Below are 22,108 nucleotides of genomic sequence, written 5' to 3' on the forward strand. Positions count from 1 at the left end.
TATCAGATAGTTGTAGTGACTGATGAGATACGAAGTGAGGGATATACATCCTTGAAGATATCGCAGTTAGTTGTCGCTAAGTGATAGGTAAATTGATTACGGAAAGTTAATTCATTATTTTTGAATTAACTTGAGTGTAACAAATAAACTCGTTTTTTTGTTATTTGAAAAAAAGAAGATATTGATATAAAAATTTATATAAAATAATTGATATTAATATTGATTTAATTTTTAAATTGATCTAAAAGTGCCGCTTTTGAGAACTAATTAAGGGGAGATATACACCTAGGAGGCCGAAAAAAAGGTCATTTTTGCGAATTTTTTTAAGGAAAACTATTTGAAATTTCGGATTGGGAGTTTTTCTATCTAAAAGTATACACATTCAAGAATATGTCCAATTTTTTTTATTAAAAAAAAATCAAAAATTGACGAGGTTGTGGTATAACCTTTGGAGCGCCGTAAAAAAATCCGGGTAAACGGTACCCACTGGCGTTTCTTCAAAAATCATCTGAAACAAAAAAACCAAAAAGATTATTAAATTAGATACTATAATCTAGTACTTGTCATAGCCGATTTTGAAAATATCGATTTATGACAAAATGGCGGACGTTTGAACATAACATAGCGATTTTTCGACAAAAAATGAGTNATTATTTTGCCTATAAAACAAAAATTAAGCAACGAAAAAAAAAATCCTATGACAAGTACTAGATAATGATGTATAGAATAACCACAAAAAATTCAAGGCGATCGGTTCATTGGTTTTCGAAAAATTTTGGGTACCGATTTGAAAAACGTGGTTTTGAGAAAAACGCGTTTGAAAATTTGGGAATGAATAAATCATGAAATTTGTCAACTTACATGGAATCATCGATACCAGCTCCATAGTGTAGGTCTTCTGCAGTCAACGGAATGTTCATATTGGCTAAATTTTGTTGTCGGCGCCGTATTCGTCCTTCTTTCGTCTGTTCTTGCGCTTGCAGCTCGGCTTTCGCTATGCGAGTTTCGTCTTCTTGCGCAGCGTACAAGTGCGCGCCCGATCCGACCGATATTCCTAACACGTTCATGACTTCTAACAATGACGTGACACCATTGTTGAACGTGCATGTTGCAAGAAATGCAGCAATGTTAACAATTTTGGCCCCGCTGTGCATCGTTTTTGGAGCTATCTTCCAAATCAGTTGGTTGAAGCTCTCATTGCTGTTTGTGTGTATCCGCCAACACAGCGTTCCAACAATTTGTCATTGCTGAGGTTTTCGTAAATTGGTTTGATGGAATCTAACACCGTTTTTGGCAATGCTGAATAATCGTGACGGAAATTCTTCAGTTCTCCTTTAGCTTTCGCTTGTTGCGCTCTCGGAGACGGTTCACTCTCTCGGCTGTAACTTCGTTATTTATCGAGATATTGACTTGCAATTTTAACCAGATATTTTTGAGACCTCAAGCTTCAAGAAAATGCAAAAAAAGAAAAATCGATTTTTTGACCATGCTAGGTGTATATCTCCCCTTAAAGTGACATAGATTTCACAATTTCCGCGGTGCATTGTTCTATCCTAATTTAGCTCAATTAAATCGAGTTTATGCTAGCATCAAATGTACTACGTGTTTGTAAAATTTAATGGAACACAACGTATGTTCGATTAAATTGATGTATCGCTGGTATTACGTTCATTAACGAACTGTCGGCGCGTTTGTATCTCATCGACGTTACTCCTCGCGATAATTGTCGCTAATTACGCTTCGCGCATTCGCTTTACTTGAACAAATGTGCCATTATTTCTTTGCTTCTTGAGTCATTGCCCACCTCGTTACAGTGATCGTTCTAATGAATCGTCACGGGTTTCAGATATCGATTTAGCCGCAAAGTGTCGCGGCATCTCTGTTCCACTTTATCAGATTGGAGTACGTTAAATCGAACGACAGTTTTCGACGGTTAATAAAGCAAAAGACGATTGCGTTTGCTATTTTTCCGAAGATATCTTTTTTTTTCAAATATCCTATCGTAGAAAAAAAATCGGTATTTTTTCCATGATTATCAGCTGGAGTTAAAATAAAGGATATTGTTACATATCAATTTTCTTGGAGTAATATTGAGAGTTTAATTAACCAGTCAGTCTTAATTTTGTTTTAAAATCAATATCACGTATATTTTATTGTTCGATCGGCAAAATCTGTTATCTGGATCAAATATAGATTGCATTCAACAATGTATCGATTCTGCTTTAGGCTTTCACTAGGGATACATCACGTACTGTCAAACAATGACAATCGATGCACGAACGCCACTGCAATCGTGCAGTTTATATTGAATGCGCTTTTTTTCCAGGAGAAATCCGCGTAGCGAATAATTTGTGAATAGCGTCCAACTTGGTTTAGCGCTAAAATAGTTCCGCAACAAAGAGGCCTGAATAAAATGGCCTTTTTTCTGTACAGTGCTGCAATGCTCGATGTAATGAAAGCTTGCACATCGCGGTGGCGGCCCCCTTTTTCGCATTCATCCCTCGGTTACCATCGTCGCCTCTCTGGCGAGTACAGTTTTTCACGGTAGCAGCCACCTTCCGTTTGTTTATAGCTTCAACTATTTACCGTCGCCGAGGAAACAGGAAGGTTTTATTTGACAGACCCAGGTTAAATTGTTAAAAGAACGACATGCGAGGGGAATTTCATCGAGTTTGTTATAAAAAAGGAAGCAACTTTTAGATAATTTTTTTTAAGTTTTTTTCTAAGCTTTTCTGTTTTTTTTTTGGCAATAGTAATCTGCGCGTTTATTCTTTTATCGATATCGACGTGTATAATACTTTAATATACGTATCGAAAGTTAAAAACTTTTCGTAATTAAATGGACAGGCTAAACAATAGTAATCATGATAAATAATGATCAACACAGATTTTCAATCGATTCTTACTTTTGTTTCTTGTCTTGTGATTGATCGACAAATTCTATTCTCTTTATTTCAGACAGTTAATGTTAATGCAACGTAAATTTAGCATGGGAACAAGTAGCTAGCTAACGTAAACGTTACGTAAACGTGACTGTGCATAAACAGTAAATTAAATAAGATAAGACAGTTGAAAAAAGGGTAAAGTGGAGCTCGTTGCACAAGGAATTTGCAACGAGTGAAACTTAAATTTGCATTAGATCGTCAATTGCGTAGGAAAGGCTTACTGACGTGCGGACATCCCGACTTGGAGCGAAATCCAAATATTGCTTACGTGTCCTACGAGCCGTTGACATTAACCGCGCGGCAATTCGTTGGCTATCGCTAATGCCGCCGTACCGAAATTAACGAAATTCAGTAATTGAGTAACGGGCGAGGGAGAGGGGCAGGTCGTGTAATATTCACTTCGTTCTCTCGTGACGCCGGATCAATATTTAATAAATGTTTCAATCTACCCGAAACAACAAATTTATTGGCTCGAACGATTACCACTCGCCGACAATCGCGCCCGAGGGTCCGTGCACAACTAATTAAAAGCACGGGGATATAATTGAATATTAAGAATTCTGCCCGAACAAAGCGACAGGCGAACGACGCGACGCGGGGAGGGAGGCAAACCGAGCGTGCGATAGGGGAAAAGCAACGGCGAATTTTCGCGGAACAGGCAAGTTGCGACTGATTTTAATTAAAGACAAACATCCCGCTCAACTAGACGAGGACGCGACGCTCTTTCGTGGCCAACTTCGAGGAACAACCGTCCCGAAAGACTCGTTCGCTTCTTTTTGCCCCTTCCGCTTTGTCTTTCTCCCGTTAACTCCTTGTTTTTCCGTTTTTCTCTCGGTTTTCTCCCCTTTCCCTCTACTCCGTCGTTGATTTTCCGCGGCATTCGCCCTCAGCTTTTTTACGCCAACTATTCGACGAAACCTCGGACAAGACGTCGAAAACTAGAAACGAAGCGAGCGAAGAGAAAGACGGCAATAGAATGGGGAAAGGTTTTTAAAAGATGGGACTGCCGTTGAACGAATGTAGATAATTTTCAGAGAAAACTCACGAGCCAGAGAAAGCGCGCGCGGTTGGTTTGGACTTTTGTCGAAATAATTTGCGAAAAATGACGTCAGCTTGCTCTAACCCCTGATTCTTGCTTTTTGTTACGCTTTTCTCGCTTTTCTCTTTCACTCGAAGTTCGACACAAAGTGTACAAATAAGTATTTAAAAAATTGGTCACTTTAAACTTGAAATAAAATAATGGTTGGTGCTCTTTCGCGCTTGAAATGAAATAAGTTCGTTCTGCTATTATAAGAAAAAGAAGGAATAAGCAGTATGTAGAAAAAATGTGGGAAGTGTAAGCCACATAAACGGAATTAATAATAAAAATCTGGTAAACCATTATAAATTACTTTTGACATAAACAGGTATAATAATAAATTTCAACAAAGAGGCACTTTTACCGCAAAAGAGGTAACAAAAGTAAATTCACGTTACGTATGTTTCCATCCCCTCGTACGTCGTCGAGTCTCTCTCTCTCTCTCTCGCAGAGAACTGCAACTCGTACCATATCGCTTTGCCGGTGAAACAAGGTGGACTCTAATGAATAACGAATGAGGGAGGAAGACCGAGCGAAGTGGAAGAGTAAAAGATTAGCTTCTGGCGATATTCCTTCCATCGCATCTATCTTCTTTATTGCAAATTCGACTAGTCGACGTGACGCCGCGCACTCTACGCGCCGTCGCCGCCGCCCCGGGAACAATAAATGACTCCTACGGAATTCCATCCGGCGCCCAACGCACACGCTCGCACAGGCGCGGATCTCGCGATAAATGACTCAGATAAAATGAATCGTGGAAACTGTTCAAGTCGTACCGAGGTGCCGCACTGCGCTCGGTTCGATGCACCAGTGTATATCGATTGTTCCTCGCGACTCTTTCAATCATTAGAGTTCCAATATTTGCAGTCCATCGCGCATGAAAATCCAGGGTGCTGATTCTCATACAACATACGGCTACATTTAACAGATACGATAAAGAAAATACGCAACTTTTTCAAAGTAAATATATTTATTTAAATATTTCATTAATTATATATATATATATATTAGTTATATATAATTGAAATGTATTACGTAAACCAAAAGACATCATCGTTCGTGTCATCGTCAAGTTACTGCAAATAGAGTATCTCAATCTTTCGGCGAAGTGTCGCGAAATAATAAAATCACAAAAAAAAGACACAAATCCGCGAAACTGGCGAAGTTAAACGCAAGGGTGAGTCGAGTATCCGAGACACGAATACCCATGGACACGGGATATCGTTGGATGAAAAGGAACGCGCTCGTTACTGACGAAGGAGGTAAACGGGTGGAAACGGCGATCGGCGGAAACAAGATCCGAGCGCAGGAGATTAGTTTTCAGGGGATATACCGACCTCCACACCCCTCCACCTACGCGACTTTTTCCATCTCCGGCGATCCGCGAGACGTTCGAATTTCCGTCGTAGTCAGCCATGCGACGCACGCGGAGTTTCCCCCTATCGGCGGGAGTATGTGTTTCCTGCAGGATGTTGTATCCTTAATGTGTTTACCTTGGCTCCTGACCCTGATCGAACCCTCGCGTGTCTTCCCTCCTGCGCGCGCTTGGAATATCCACTTAAATAAGAACAGCCCCGTGCGCCTCGTGCGCTTAGCCCGGCAGTTAGGCGAATACAAATTGCGCGGTGTGCAATGTTAATGGATTGTCGCGACTTAGAGGCGAACGATCCCAGAAGCATATGCCAAAACATGGAACCATGCTAATAAATTAGATCGTTAGTTCCACGTGATGACAAAAGATAATAGATTAGTTGGATTAGTTTACTTTATTTCAAATAATTGTAAAGATTGTTCAATGTTAAATATGTTTTTCTATTAATATAAATCTTCTTTTATCTTATATTTAGAAGATATCGCACGTTATATATTATTGACAACGAAATCATATTCCTCAATTTCAAGTAAATTTTATTTTAATAGACTCTTAATTTGAAACTTAGCTCAAATAAAAATATATATTGAAAGTTGAAAGTTGCGACAAATAATCCTTCCTTGGCATTTTCGCTAAGTAAAACTCGATTTCAAATTCGTCAAAGAATCTGCCATTAAAATTTAAAAATTCGCCGAATTGTGGAATATCTCGTACGTAATATTTGGGTGTGATCTCCAAAATTCAAACTTTGCAAACCGTTTACGTTATTGACAGAGCAGGATTGTACGAAACGCAGTTACTCGCGCGCGTTCATTTCAAATTCAATTTGGCGTCGCATCAGTCTGCGATACACAACGTCAATCCCTATGCTAATTTAATTTTCCGGGTATGGTATATATGCCTCTAGATGAGACTTTCCGCCTCGAAGTGACACACATGTATATTTAACTTCAAATAATGTCTTTCGGCATATTTCTAAAACATTGCATTTAATTAGGAAAAAAATTAAGGGGAATGTTCAGCCAATAACCGCGATCAATTACTTGACAACTGAAATTTTCGACGAGATAGCTGTAGGTCCTTAGAGATTTCTGCTTAGAGACAGCTGAGGATAACACAGCAAATGAAATCGCACTCTGCTTTAATGACCCAAGATATAGTCGTTCATATGCCAAACACGGTATTCTACTTAGCACCATCGATGCGGGAAGCCCTATACCCGTAGATGAAGCTTCTTCACTTCTGAAGAAGCATCCATAAACTATCTTCCTCGTTCCCGTACTCTCATCCAGAGTGGAGAGCCATCTCCCACGGGACAAGACAGGAGAACCGGCCCGCCCTTCTTCCTAAATTCTTCCTTCCGTGATCTCGACGGCAAATTGATAGATCGCCCTGTGACCCGGCCGTGATCTCGCGCGGTTGCATGTGGGAGATACGTCACGTGATTTGATGGATTCGACCGCGATTTTATCCTATGAAAGGACAAACTATGTAATAAAAGATAAAATAAATGATATTTGCACGCGCGCTTGCACGTTTGCACGCTGGCATCGTTCACAAGTCTCCGCGCCTTACAAAATTTCCATGCCTCGAAAGATATAGGAAACTTTTATACGCGGGTACTTCCCGTAGATATGTAAAAAGACTGTAGAAAGATTGCCGTGGAGGAAATGCGACACGTGACAGCTCTATGAATATATCTCCAGCGGAATTAAGTGTGCGAAAGCAATAAGTAATATCTCGTTTTTTTTTCAAGTAATTTTAAACAGAACGAAAAGGGATTTATTTCGCGAGAAGCTTTACTAAAGACAGATATTTAACGTCATAAGAATTCGGAAAATGCGAAGAATGGTTGCGCTTCACTTCTCGTTTAGAATCAAAATAAGACATATTTTAAATAAGTACAGATGCTGTATTTCTCCGGGGAGAAAAATATGCACTTAATATATGTATATTATTCGCTCTCATTCTCTCGTGCGCGCGTATTAGAGTTCGCCCCGTATATGCGGCACACCAATTTAAGCAGCGCAAACGTACACGACGCTGCAAAACCACACGCGTAGAGCGCGGCGCAATTACACGTTCGCTCGCGCGCACCGCTAACTTTTCGCCGCTTCGAACTTTAATGCACGTCGAAACGAAGATGCGGCATGCCGTGAAATGAAATCTACGGCGGTGGCGGCGGCGGTCCGTGCGGGGAGGTGTATATACGTGGGGTCGTTTACACGCAGCAAGTCCCCACGTAATCCTGGAAACGTAATGCAACGGGGCTTGTGCCATAGCTGCGCGGCGCACAACCTGATTATGTCCATTTGTTGCCCACTCGAAACCCCCGGGCGATATCGCGGAACTTAATCCACCTGAGTTAGTTGCGCGTGCTCGTTCCTCGTGGGATCGTCTAAGATTTATCTTCTTGTGAAATATTTTCTCCCGGCTTTCCAACGCACCAACCGAGTCTCTCTCCAGGCTCTCCTCCACGGTGGAGACGAGGCGAGGTGCGCGCGCGCGACAGAGAATACACGCTTTTCTCGGCACGCTCATATATAGTCCCACCGCTCGCTCTCGCTACTTCGGCTATATCCCGAAGCCGTTCCCGTTTTACGTGTGCGGCATTCCCGCGAGTACAGACCCGGATAGCTGCGACTGATAAACCGACGTATAAATATCCCCGACAACTTTGCATCCCCGACTACCTCGCGACGCGTTACACGGTGGGGACGGGGGAAGGGGGCTGGTAATAAAAAAAATTCGCGATTTTCCGGCTGGTCGCGCGCGTCCATTTCGCGAGCGAGTAATTTAATTGGCTGGAACTGAGAACTAATCGTTCACCGGAGTTCTTAATGAAAAGGGTTCTCTATTAGTGAAGTCGTTCGTATTATTTTTTACGATGAATCAAGTGAGAACTTCATGTCGTTGAGAGAGGTCAACGCGCGTTTGCGTCCCGAACTGACGCGTTTATATGACAGAGCACATTTCTATCCAGAAAATCTTCTAATTATACTTGCGCTACTGTTTGACATGAAAATTAGATATAGATTACGAGTGATATTTATATCTTTAGGTTTTAGCTTTAGGAGATTACGCTTTACTTGATTACGATCAGTAAGAGGCTGCAGTTTCAGTATCTCATGCAACTCTCAGAACATGATAATACCATTGAACACGTTCTCTTTTTGAAGAATAAAATGTACCTTACAAATGCAGGATACGCGTAACACAATGCCATTAAGTATAGCGAAAGCGACGAATTTCGGGGCGTCTTAAAGTGCAAGTGGTAAAGCGTTTATTTAGTCAGACACGACTCTCCACTTTAGCCGGGATTAACGTCTGATAATAAAATGGAGTACAGAGGGATTAATTCGATTTCGCGGATGTTTCGCTTAATACACGGCCGACTGTCATTATCAGTTTCTCTGATGCCGGGTGTTAGTCTTTCCTCCGTAAGACCCGGGGCACGAAGTAGAAAGTTACTTAATCTTCTTACTACGCTTACCCTCGAGCCCGCCCGACGCCGCCTTAAACTTCGACTACCAGCATTTCAATGTATATACGTATATTTACGAAACGCTAAGCTATCGCTAAACCGTATCACGGGCATTCGCGTCTTGCTCGACACAGTACTTGCACACACACACACACACCTACACACACACACACACACACACACACACACAAGAAAGTAGAGTGTATAGTCCATTAAGATTTTTCCAATTTCATTAAGATCTTATTTTGCAGCTGACAGATGATGTTGAATCTGTACGCGAATAAATAATAAAAATCTATGCGTTTATATTATAAAATGTCTAAATTGTAGACAAGTAGTTTTGTCTGAATAAATTTCAAAATGTTGTTAAAATAATAATATTTATATATTATAAGATATTATAAAAGAGAGACGTAACGTTTAATATATTTTTCGAAAGTGTGAATAGGACTACTCTATTACGGATAATCAAGAAATTAAATGTAGACTTTCAACTGTCAAAGAGCTGAGAGCACAAAAGCAGTAGTAGAACTCTCTGCAGAGTCAGACCATTTAGAGTCAGAGTATGGTTCCCATTTGCTACTACAGTTAGAACTTTCCTGGCCCCGGTACACAATGCGTAATGTGAGGATGTCTGAAAACAGCACCGTATAGAAATAGCAGCAAAAACATTTCTCGACAAAAGTTACTGCATATAACAATTTAAGTTTAAGTGGAAATAGCTGCCGAGAGTGTTATATATTTTAACTAAAATCTAAATCCAGTGCTTATAACCAAAGACGTGTTAATAGCGAGTAACACAGTTCAAGAGCAGACAAAAATTTTTCAATATTTTACGTTAAATCGCGACAAGTATTTACGCTCGCAGCATGCTGTCATACGGATTTGTAAAACATTCTATCCTCTCCGCTTTTTTCCTCTTCGCTCCTGTTTCCATTTTCCTGTCTTTTACCTGCATTTTACGTGCTTCTCTTCCATCCGAGTGTACAGCACTACGGATCTGAATATCTCGCTTCTTTAAAGGGAGGGTCTTATCGCGGAGCAAACGTGACCACGTCGCGGCGCCCCGCCGCCGTCACAGTACGTTATATGGTATATCCGACAGAGCTTGTTCGCGAGCGTGATATCGAATTGCGTAGTCATACGTGAAGGCAGACGGACGACGCATCCGATCGCCCGAGGAAATTCAGAGATCTTTATGTATCTACACGAGATTTTTCGGGCTGGGGGTTGACAAGGGGGCGTCGCGCGGGGGACGGGGGTGCGCGACTACACGTGTGAGTGCCCAAGAGGAATTTTCAGACCGTGATACACTGAGAAAGAGGATGTGCGCCGAGAAGCGGAGTGGAATGGGGGGGGGGTACACCTGGCATCGACGGGATCCGTATTATAAATCCGTTCGCGGAATCCTCGTGGTTATTTCGCGGTAGATATTCCCCGAGATACGATTTCGCCGTATGAGAAATATGCCGATAATAATCGTCGTATTAGATCTCAATCCTGCCACGCCGACATCATATGCGTCGACGTATGTGTGCGCTCGTGATATATATTTCGCTCTTCCCGCCGTTCTCCTCAATTTTAATCTTTAAATCTCTATATACGAGTCTACGTATAAGTGTGCAGCGTGCTGCGACGATAAGATCGAGAAGGAGATTAACGCGAGCGCGGAATGTCGTATAAAGATATATTCCAGAGAGGATCACATAATATTTTATCAAAGCTCCGACAATAATACTGCGCACTGTGCGATTCGTGTGCCGCTGAAGCGAGAAGTTCGCTCCACGGCGAAATTATATTTTGCCTTCTCAAGTTTCCATGGAAATGAATTCCGTACAACTGCGATACTTGGTGTAAAGAAGACGCGCGACCGTGGTCAATGTCCCCAACTTATAACGAAGGGCTGCACGTGCCGTAGTTCGCGATCGGTCGATTCATCGGGGGGTGGGGGGGGGAGCAGGGGGAGGGGACAGAGCGGGCGGCGGAGGGAAACTTTGCCGGCGGCATGGTACAGCTTTTTCATAATTGATCGTCCAATCGATACACTCCGCTATTCTGCTTTCAGGAGTACAACTCGAGGCCGAGTTGTACTACGTGCGGGAGGGGGTGGTCAACACGTACGCGATGAAGTTCGTCGTGCCTGTGCCGGCTAACATAGCGGATCTAGAATTTTCATGGCAGAGCCTCGTAGGACACCCGGTAAGTACATATATCTAGGTGAAGACGCTTCCACAGCATAATCAAGCACCCAAGCCTACGAGTTACAATTTCAATCCCCGCCCATTTGATATTTATTTGTCTTGCCTCGAAGCAAAAGACTCTGAGCTTTTTTAGTATACGACATACGTCATACAAGACTGGTTGCAAGGATATTTATATATGTATAACCGCGTTCTACGCAAAAGATTTCTTTCGTAATCCAAGTGGAATTTTTCAAGATCTCTCTTTTACATCCTCGGTTACGAAAGAAATCACGTTTCGTGTATCCGCGGCGCTGCCGCCGAGGGACGTTAAAAGCACGGGTCTCCCGTGTGCTCGAGCAAAACGTTTCCGCCGACGATTAACGAGACGCAACAATGCGGAACAAAGTAAACACGTGACCCCGGCTGGAATGGTAACACACGGTATTCCTCGTTTACGTTCCGCTGCGGGATGGTGGCCCGTCACGGTGGTTTACCGGGGGTGTTCGCCGAGGGTTAAGAGGGGCTCGGCACGGCTCGTGAGGGGGTGAGACACGACGGTGTGCAGGGCTGTATCAATACTCTATCAATATGAAATACAAACAGATGGCCTGGGCGTGAAAGGGACGGTGCACGCCGTGCGGTTCGGTTTTGCGCTCCCTTCGGTCACCAAGGAAACCGAACGCGCCCTCGAAACCCCTCGTGATGTGGGTAGGGCGCGGGAAAAACGTGAAAAGTCGCGATCGGATGTTAAACGACAAGGAAATCTCCGTTCTACAACTAACCGCTGTTGCGTCTGACTGATCGTGACCGCCGTACCAAATTCTGTCGATTATTATTCTGCCGATCGGTTTCAATCGATACATCATCATATCTCTTCGTTCTGTCACACTCTTTGTATAATTAGTTATCGTTAAAGATGATACAGAATCATATAATTTGCCTAAGTGATTTTGTCTAAGAACATTTTGAATAATGAAAAATAGAAAGTTACGAAGCAGCATTCTATGCAATAATCGTTTTAAAAATATTATATAGATAATTGGACATTTTTTGGTTTACATTAGTACGGAACATATTAATAGTATAAATAGAGTAGTCCTCCTAAAAATATCGTTATTTAAAAGTGAATTAATGAAATCGTTATAAGATCAACATACGCGAAAACAGAAATTTATAAATATATAAGTAGCATTCAAGAAGACGTTTCGTATACCGGCTCGTGTTCGCTCGCGCTTATTTGACCGCAGAGTTACTTTAAATGACGCCAACGAGTCTTTCTTGTCGCCATTCGTACGTTGAAATGGAACTCGTATCGCAAATTCATTGAATCCAGGGATTTTTGGAACGAGCGTCCGTAAAAGGCCGATATGTTCGTGCCACGAATCCTAGCCTGTTGTTGGACGCGTCACGACCGTCGGAAAGACGTCCATCCACTCGCTCGTATAGATGTATAACATACATCTGGTACCATTACGGTGCGACGCTTTATTGCGGGAATACCACACGGCGACCTATCTTATCCCGCAAGGGAGTGTTTTCCAGCCCTCCACCTTTTACCCGTTATCTCGTGGACCCATCCGTAGGTTCGTTAACCGCGAAATCGCGCCATTTCCGTGATCACGGAGCCGTCGTTTCGCCTTATCTCCCGCTCACTTTCGACACGGCGGAAGAGTTTCGCTGCTGGAAACGGCCGGAGACGGCAAAAGAATAGAAGAACGGCGTGCGTAACGGGACGAGAACTAGCATGAAAATTGGTCACTTAATTTCGTGCAGATAGTTCCACGATAGCTGCTCGTTAAAGAGTTAAAGAGTTTGCGCTTCATTGATTTTAAATTGCTTGAATGGTATGTAAATGTTACATTATATATTAATATTGGAATGGAAATTGGTGTGCCCCAAAGTATTTTGAATTCTAAATTTAAAATTTACCTTGAGAAAAATTAAATATTATTAAATATTTTTTTCTTTCATATCAAAATAATCTTTTATACATATATAAACATTCTTTTACTATTTTTTTAAAGAACTTTTAAAACTTTTGAGAACTAGGTGTTTTACGTTTACACATTCTATCTTATATTTAGAATTCTAATACCTCGAGTTAAATATTCTCTCAGAAGATTAGTTTCTGAAGATTTATCAATAAACTCATAAACGGTAGACACAGGTGATGCGCACGTGCGAAACGTTAAAATGCTTTCGCGAGGCTCTGATATATGTTGGAAATTTCTTGCTGCCAGCTAAAAGCATAGCAAATACCGTCCAAACACATTTGTGCGCGTCGAGATATGATGCCTCGTAGCACATTCAACAGCGACTCGATTAAACATAGTGTTATCCGGTTTTATCGGGGCAAAAACTTTCCCTCTATCAGGGGAACGCTACATATATTCGCCGTGATTCTGACTCACCAGAGTGTCGTTCGATTTCCGCGTATCTGCATCCTGCGATCGGATAAGAGATCTCTAGTTGGATATCCCGATGTCATCCCAACTAATCTGGTCATCTGGACCGACCGAGTTCGATCGAGATGAGTCACGACACTTTGTTACTCGTCTTATCCGACAGTTTCATCTATCGAGTGGCTCCCTACGAACGAATATCGCGTATCGCTCCGTGTATAATTCCTCTGGTATTCCGGTCGCGAGATGTTCGACGGAATCGGGCGTCGCCGGGTTCTCATTGTTGACGGCGCGAACAGGAAGGAAACGCTATTTTTCACTTTTAACATGTTTCATCGTAAGATTGCTCTCGGAAGACGTCGCGCTGCGGCAGTGAAAAATGGAACGAAGCGAGAAAAATCGAAGAAAGCAAAAGGAGATTGCGAACAGAGGAGGCGGAAGCAACCTCGAGCGATAGCACTCTCGATTAGGTTCTCGATTCGCGGATCGGAGTGTTACGCGTTTATTTCTTCCTCCCCGGTCCTTTCTTCCTATATCTCTCTGTTCTCGATTCGTCGCCCGCGGCGAAACGGGAGTTATTGGTCGTTCTGGACAAGGATATAGACTGAAATGAAGTTTCTCATCGACGAGGGGTGGCGTCGGGCCCCGAATCGGGGATGATTTGTGAATCATCCACTTGTTAGGCGAAAGTTCCGCGCTACTTTTTTTTTCTTTCCCTCGAGTCGGGACCGGGGTATATAGCGATATAGGGTCGTGGAAAACGTAGGAAGGGTGTCGCAGTCTGGCGGTACACGGTACTATTCTTTCCTGTTCTTTCTCGATCCTTACTTCTTCTTTTTTCCCCCTCTCCTCGTCCTTCTTCATGAAGCTGATTTTTCTTTTTTCATATCTCGTGTTATTTTTCTTCGTATTCTTACTTCGCTTATACGTTTTCCTCCTTCTACCGTGTTTTCCTACGTATCGTATTTTTCCTGTATCTTTTTTTTTCTTCGTTTTTTTCCGCCACTCATTTTTCCTTCGCCTCGTCTTCTTCTTCCCGCATCCTCGTTTTGTCTCGCTCTCGAGATCGGGTTGGGAGCTGGGGTGGATATAGGGTCGATCTGCGATCTCCCCAGGGCGACAATTACTTGTAATACCGTTGGTCTCTCGGGGCCGATGGGAACTCGATGGGGCGTATTCCCCGTAAGAAAAAAGGACATTACTGTAACCCACAGTCGAGTCCGACACTCGCACCCTTACGAAGAGCTCGATCTGTCGCCCTTGTCTTATCATGGTTGACGCGTCTGATGATCTGTCAGGGGCCTCTCTTCAATTAGACGTGTGCTTGTCTTGTCTATCATGGGAATGGCGCATTTATTTAATTGAAACGTAACGTTATAGTAGCAACATGTAGTCATACTCGACGAAAAAATTGCAAAACTTGTATCTTTAAAAATAAATAATTATATTAATGATTTTTCATATGTGATATGAAAATGTCGTATAAAATTTAATTAATGTAATTTAAAAGAATAATTCAAAAAACTTTAAAAAATAAATACTTATCTAGATTTCTACTAAACAAAAATATATTTGATATTTATTAGAAAATACGGTTGTTCTCATTCTGGTCCATCAGATATTGACGTCAAAACTTGTATATCGCCATGAACCTTTGACTCCTAACGCGGAACAGCGTCGCAATTAAGCTTTTGCGTTAAAATTCTCGCGAGAATCAGATCAAACCAATATTCGCCCGGGAGAACATATCCTTTAACTGCTAAATACCAATTTGCGATGTATGTACATACTCGGCGATGTATTCGCTTTGTCGAATGACGCGAATCCCGCACGTACCATCGAATTCCGGCCACTTCCGTTAATTAATGAAATCCGAGCCGCGGCTCATTCATCACCGGCGATCGTACGTGTCCGCAATCGGAACGGACGCGGGTCGTATCTCGTCCCGCGAGCTGCTCTCGATATGTATGCACGGTGTAAACGACGTGCGCCTTTACGGCACGACGATGACGGCAATTTCGAATTAATTGCAAATTCACTGAGATCACGCTGGTTGGGGTGACGCGGGGGTGATTAATGTCTCCGTGGTAATCCGGAGACCGGCTTCCCGCCTCCACGGTCCATCCGCCAGTCGCCCCCTCCCCTCCGCCCTTGTTTCGTTCTTCCGGCTCCGTTCGCGACGCTTACGTATGGTAAGTGCTGTGGGATAACAGCCTCGTGTTTCGGATAACAGGGAATATCACCCACGGGGACACCCGACACCCCGACACCCCGCCGCCACCGCCGCCGTCGCCGTGGTGGCTATGACAAACGCACTCACCGCGGATTATACGGCATAATCGCTGGAAACCCGAGCGCCCGACGAACGCGCGGTAATTTTCCTGAAATATTCACGGAAGATTTTCGGTGTCGAAGAACGGCCACGTTTGCGGCCGTGTAACGGGAGACAATGACGGAGAGATGGTTGTGTTGGATTTAACGATGGTAGATTACACCCTGACGTTCCACCGCGCGCGGTGATTTCGATAGACATTGGCTGGACCTCATAAACGAAATTGAATGGGACATTGCTTTTCCATTTTCCACGTTAATATCTTGACAAGTCTGTGACGAACTCGTTAAACAATTGATCGTTTGTTTGATATAATTGAAACATGATGAAAGTTGTGTTACGTCACGAAAATTGTGTTTTCTCGACACGTTACAAATAATTTTGTAAATTATAAATTTTTAGTTTTCTCTTTTATTTTCCGAGATCTGCTAATATACACAAAATGTCGTGGAACGGCAAATATCACAAAATTGCGATGCATTTCGTTTTTAGATGCATCGTGTTCGATGTTTCTGCGACGTGAAATATATCCGATGGCGAGGTATCTTTTTTTTTGTCGAATGCAGAAACCTTGTCGGGGAATATCCGTGCATGCAGTCTATGATATAAAATATTCAAACAGGAGTCCCATATAGAGTCATCGTGCTCTGTAACGCTTTGCATTGTTGAAGCGAGAAAACGATGTAGACCGTTTATTGCCCCCTGGGATTACTCAGGAGCCGATAAAAAATGTATCCGGCATCCTCCGGATCCTTGCTAAAACGCATAAACGTATAGCTGAGTTAGACATGTTAATCCTAAAATCCAGTATTAAACCAAACATATTCATTTTAGCAGTAAGTTATATTCTCACGCGCGCACGTCATTATTGTTTGTCTGCTTAAATAATGTACATCTAGTTTTAAATATTTAATATTACATCGTGACAGAGAGAGAGAGAGAGAGAGAGAGAGAGAGAGAGAGAGAGAGAGAGAGAGAGAGAGAGAGAGAGAGAGAGAGTTACACATTACAATTCTGAAACATTTACTTTGATAATAATTTATTTCGACAAAATATTCTCGTATACAGTCATACATCATTAATTTAAAATAAAATTTATCTGTTTCTAGCAGTTATGCTATATTATTCGCCTAACTTTTGAGAGGAGAGGAAAATCACTTTTTTTTTATTGTTATAATGTTTTAATGGAATTTGATCGTGATAGATCGTGATTCTCATTCGTGAGTAACTACAATAATACGTTATTAGACATTATAGAGTTAATATTCCATGCCAATATTCTGCGAAGTGTATATTGTGCCGATTTAGTAAATCGTCTCGGAGTTGAACGTAACTTTTGCGCGAACGGAACGCGGAGTTTCGAAACTCGAATGTCCGCGAACAAGACGTTAAGGCCCGAAACGTGGGTCGCGTTTAAACTGGAAATTTTGTATATACTGCATAATACGACCTTATTATGTTAAGGTATACGGTAGACTGCGACGGTTGTGGGGTTCCGCGGAGGGGTGAATGCATAATACAGTGCTGCAACCCGGAATACTTGTTCGATAGCATAGGTGGAGGAGATTCGAGTTCGTATCCGGCACACGGGGTAGGAAGGATGCGAAGTAAAGGAGTGGAGTTGTTGCGTGGTCGATTCGGTACTCCAGCCCCGCCGGGTACGGTATCGATATTCGCACGATTCGACAACGTTCATATTTTTCTCTTAGCTGCGGCAGTTATCCGGCATTATTGTCGCAATAGGAAATAATAAAAATGCCGGTGGAAAATCTCGCCTGCATTCGTACGAGCTTGCGGCGAATAGACCGGAGCAAATTGATATGCAATTATTTAGCGTTTCTCTAGTTTCGTCTTGTGTTTTTAATACCCGCGAACGGTTATGCATATGTATGAAAGTATATGCGGTGTTTTATAGGAAAGTCGTATTCATTCTCAGTATATTGTAGAAACATTGAACGTAAGACAGTGGCGATTGTGTAATAAGCAAACGATTGTATTTGCGAATATATTGCTTATTGCAAAGAATCCTTATTGGGAAGAATTAGCGTTCACGTTAAGCGTATCTTACGTGGCTAATAAAATTTCAAGAAAAGTTTGTCAAACGCAAAATATCACGCGATATTCAAGAACATTTATTAAGAATCCTTTAAAAAGTTATTTTAATGACTGAAGCGTTTTTTATATCGCGCGACTGAATGCGACATATTATACGTTTCTAAATGTAGAAAACCGCTTATCTCTCTTTTCGATGTCGTATAAATGGCGGATCCGAACTGAATGCGCTGCATTCACAGCCGCATTTGCAGGAAAGAACTCTAACAGCGGCCGTCGCAAGCGCAAATAAGTAAGGTAAGCCAAACGATGCGTATATGTATTAATTTTCTCCCCTCGCGACGCCTGGCGACACTGGTAACGGCTTTCATCGTCAGATATACATGGCGTTGACGTTTTAATAATTTCATTCGCCGCGTCAAGAGCCCCATTTCCCCGGCGCCATCGCGAGGCATTTTCCGCGAGAGGATCGAATCTGCCCCCTTTCTCTTCGGAGTAGATTCAATTCCAACTTGCAGAATTGCATGCACCCATCGGCGACGGCGGCGCGGCGCGACGCGCGGCAACGTAATTCCGCGCGATTCTTCGGAAAACTCGTTAATTCCTGCGAGAATAAGACTTTTCAATGGTGGCGGAGAGCGCGGAACGCGCGATGTCGTACGGAAAGTTCGTAATGGGGATGCGCGTCGCGGCAGCGGCGGGTGGATAAATAAGGTGAGGCGATCAACACGCGTGAGGGAGAGGAAATCACGCGTCATCGAGGAGCTTCGAATACCGTCTCCCGAGAACGATGAGCTTAGTCACCGAAGCAATTTATTCGAGTTCCGAGACATTAAAGTTTCGATTCATTAAATTTATTAGGTGCGACAAAACAACATCGCTCAATGTAATTGAAATAATACTGTTCATATATACCTATATCATTTCCTTCAACGCATTACATAATATATTATGTTATACTTTCGCAACACCACGAGATCGTTTCAAATTTAAATAATTGTCAAGTGAGCACGGAAACGCGATTATTTTTTATCCTTTAGCGTTAGTTAAATATCTCTCGCATTTAGTCGGAAAATAAAAATACAACGCTAAAAGAATTTAGCGCATAAATCATCGTTATCGCTTTTAGCGATGCCTCGTTTATCGACAAAAGACCCGTTACGTCGTTCGCCATGGCACACGTGAAGCACGCCGCCAATTTAAGCGCGAGCTCGCTCCGTCGAACGAAAACACGATAACGGCGATGTCCATCCCCGGTGCGTCGAACACCGCACTGAAACCTATTGTCGCCGTTTTCCTTCGCGCCTCGTCTCACCCTCATGAATTTGTTCTACCCGACGCCGACGGTGTCCCTGAAGATCCGATGGTAAAAGTTGCCTATAGAAAACTCTTGGATTCCGTCATTAATTTTCCCCGTGGGTGCCGGAGGAAGGGCGAGAGGGCCGGGGGGCGGACGGGCCGGGCTATAGTGAAGATAGTAGCGTCGGTGCCGCTGGCATTGAGCGATCATCTCATCTACTCGGAGAAAGTTAGATGAGGAAATTTGTCCTTGCGATAGGTTCACTCATAGTTCACAAACTTCGGTAGAAGGCCACGCTAGGCTACATCGTATATACCGTTATACGTGTGCGCGTATACGTACGCCGTGTGCGGGCAACACCCTGCAATGTCCACACTCTCACGTCCGGCATGTGTACGTGAGAAGCCTCCGTCATTGTGGCGACAACACCACCCGCTAGATCGAATCATCCCTCTCGTCGTGGACCACCCACCCAGCCATGGAGATTCTCGGAGTGCGACTACCCGAGAAAAGGAATTGACTAAACCCCTTGAGAATTAATATCTCGGTGGGGGAGCGAACGATCTAAGTGCTTCAATAATCGTCAGAGCGGTTAAGGGTGGAAGATAAAATCGTCCCCGTTCATCGGCGAGCGGCGTACAATCATTCGCGACCAGTCATTATATTTTTATTATTTTACCTCTACACAGTAAAGGCGTGCTATGGGTATATTATCAATTCTCTCGTTATTCAAATATTTACAATTTGTTCATAGCTGATCATTTAAAAACTACGGTGGAGTTACATTAATGCGATATTATTATTATTACTATTTATTAGAATGTAGAGCGGTGAAAGAAATTTATGCCCGATCGTTCGAAGTATTAATTTACGGTATTGTTGAAACGTCGATTGAGTTTCTCGCACCGCTATTCTCATTCTTGAAATAAAATATGATGTAAAATATATGGGACAATATATGTAACGCGATGCGTTACGATAGAGGCAAAATATGAGAAGTTCGCCTAAAGGCGTTCTCGCTCAAAAAGGCGCCTTCTGCTTTATAGGAAACTTGGGATCAAGCCGCTCGTTTATCAAACCGAGAATTACGGACATCTGTCCGCTTTGGAACCGCGCCAAATTGAGCGAGCGCCCGCCTTTCACCGGCCGGGCGAGTACTTGAGAATCGATGGAATATTATCGTCCATACCTGCCCTCTGCCTTCGTTTGATTAACGGCGATTAAAACTGCAAGGGATCCTCGCGTTTAACGCGATTCAAAACGACCGGACTGATCTGGTGAAGTGCCGGAAGTCTCTGTCTCGGTTTTACATAACGAGGCTTTTACTCGAAACAATTCAGACAAATATTGAAGGTTGTTATAAACTGGATAATAAAATCGAAAGGAGAAATATTAATGCGACAGTCGAGATTTACATATATATTTTATGTTTATATGATACATGTGTCTATGAGTTTTTAAAGAATCATTATATTTAAGACAGATATCGCACGTATATATTTGAAATATTTTTTCCACGAAACTCTTTAGTTGGCCCGATTCTTTAAGAATGACGGTGCAACGATAGCATAAAGAATGCACATATCCATATCAAGATAATGAACGAATTTACTGCGCAAGCGATCCGTAACAAATCGCTCCCGCAAGAGTGCTTTCGAAATGGACAAGTTATTACCGCGGACGTGCAAATTCGATATGAAAATTTGATTCCAAGTGGACAATGTGCTAGGTGGTTTACGCACGTGATCCCACGAGAGGCGTCCCTTGATGGACCGACGGGCCGGCGTATCCTCGCGCAGGTAACGCAAATGTAATTATCGTTAGGTCTGCGGAGGCCAAGGATCTAATTACACGGTCGTCCAGATTCCGGGACTCAATGACGCGAGTCCATCAAGGCGTAAGCGCGTACGGCTTACGAGACCGGGGGAGGGTGAGCGAGGGGCGCGACTTGAGCGAACTGCACGAGGACGCGCGGACTAGCAGAGGGCAGTGCTAGTGGATGCTCTCGTGTAAGGTAGAAGGTCGGGATCAGGGGCTCGTTTATCAACCTCGGGATTCCAGACGTCTGTCCCGTGTCCCACGGGATGAATTTATCGGTTTTATAATTAAGCGTGGCTCGCGCAACATCAGCGAGGTTATAACTTGCACAGTAATTTATATATCTCTATGCTTTCTCTCCCCTCCCCTTCTTTTCCCTCCTTCGCCATCGCCCTTTTTCTCCGCGGCGACGCGATTTCGAAATACGCAGGCGTGCTTCGTTAACTCCTTTAATTCCCTTTCTTTTTCCCGTTTCTCTTCCGATACCATCTCGTCCGTTTCGAAACACACTACGTGTTTCGCACGCAAACATTTTTCGGTCATCTAGCTGCAGGGGATAACGAACGGGACGAGATAGTAAAAAGATCGCCGGTTGCGCCCGAAGAATTTAATCCCGCGCCCGCCGCTCACGCTCCGATGTCCAACGCGTTTAAATGGTAATACTCGACTGGGCGATTACGTTGAAGCGTTTTGATAAAAAATACGATATATATGAGAATGACATAAAGTTTATTTTATAGTGTTCGCCCGAATGTTTAGTATAAACATGACATTCAATAAATGCAATACATCTTTAGTAACAGAATGCAAAGCTATATAATTAATTGAAACAAAAACATAGTTGTTCTAATAAATGATCTTCTCATTGGACGGATGTATTAAATAAATACGATTGTAATATTTAATATATGCGTAAATAAATAGTAAATGTGTAAATAAATAGATAGCGTATGTCAGTATAGATACATTTACTTTCATAAATATGTCGAGCTTCGAATAATGTACATTTTCATTAACTGAAAACGGGTAAATTAAAAATTAAATAGTTATAAATGAGATTAGATACTTCGGTGAGCAATCTTGCTCTGTCGTGCTCGCTAGTGCTTTGCCCATCTATGGAGTGGGTAATGGAAGCTTGATTT

The 22,108-nt window shown here is 42.7% G+C and overlaps 1 protein-coding gene and 1 pseudogene across 3 annotated transcripts in view; one reads left to right on the forward strand and one right to left on the reverse strand.

Annotated features, from left to right (window-relative positions):
* The window catches only part of LOC143895110 (tyrosine-protein kinase Dnt), a 77,941-nt gene that overhangs the window by 19,710 nt on the left and 36,123 nt on the right, over positions 1-22,108 (forward strand). For all 3 annotated transcript variants that reach the window (XM_077401947.1, XM_077401948.1, XM_077401946.1), the window contains one exon: positions 10,945-11,078. In XM_077401947.1, coding sequence (XP_077258073.1) covers positions 11,004-11,078 — 75 coding nt within the window. In that variant the 5' untranslated portion in view covers positions 10,945-11,003. The remainder of the gene's footprint in view (positions 1-10,944; positions 11,079-22,108) is intronic.
* Positions 779-1,774, reverse strand: LOC143895023 (uncharacterized; annotated as a pseudogene).

Source organism: Temnothorax americanus, unplaced genomic scaffold (genome assembly GCF_048541705.1).
Source record: "Temnothorax americanus isolate GAGA-0224 unplaced genomic scaffold, ASM4854170v1 Scaffold15, whole genome shotgun sequence".
In the NCBI taxonomy this organism is placed as follows: Eukaryota; Metazoa; Arthropoda; class Insecta; order Hymenoptera; family Formicidae; genus Temnothorax; species Temnothorax americanus.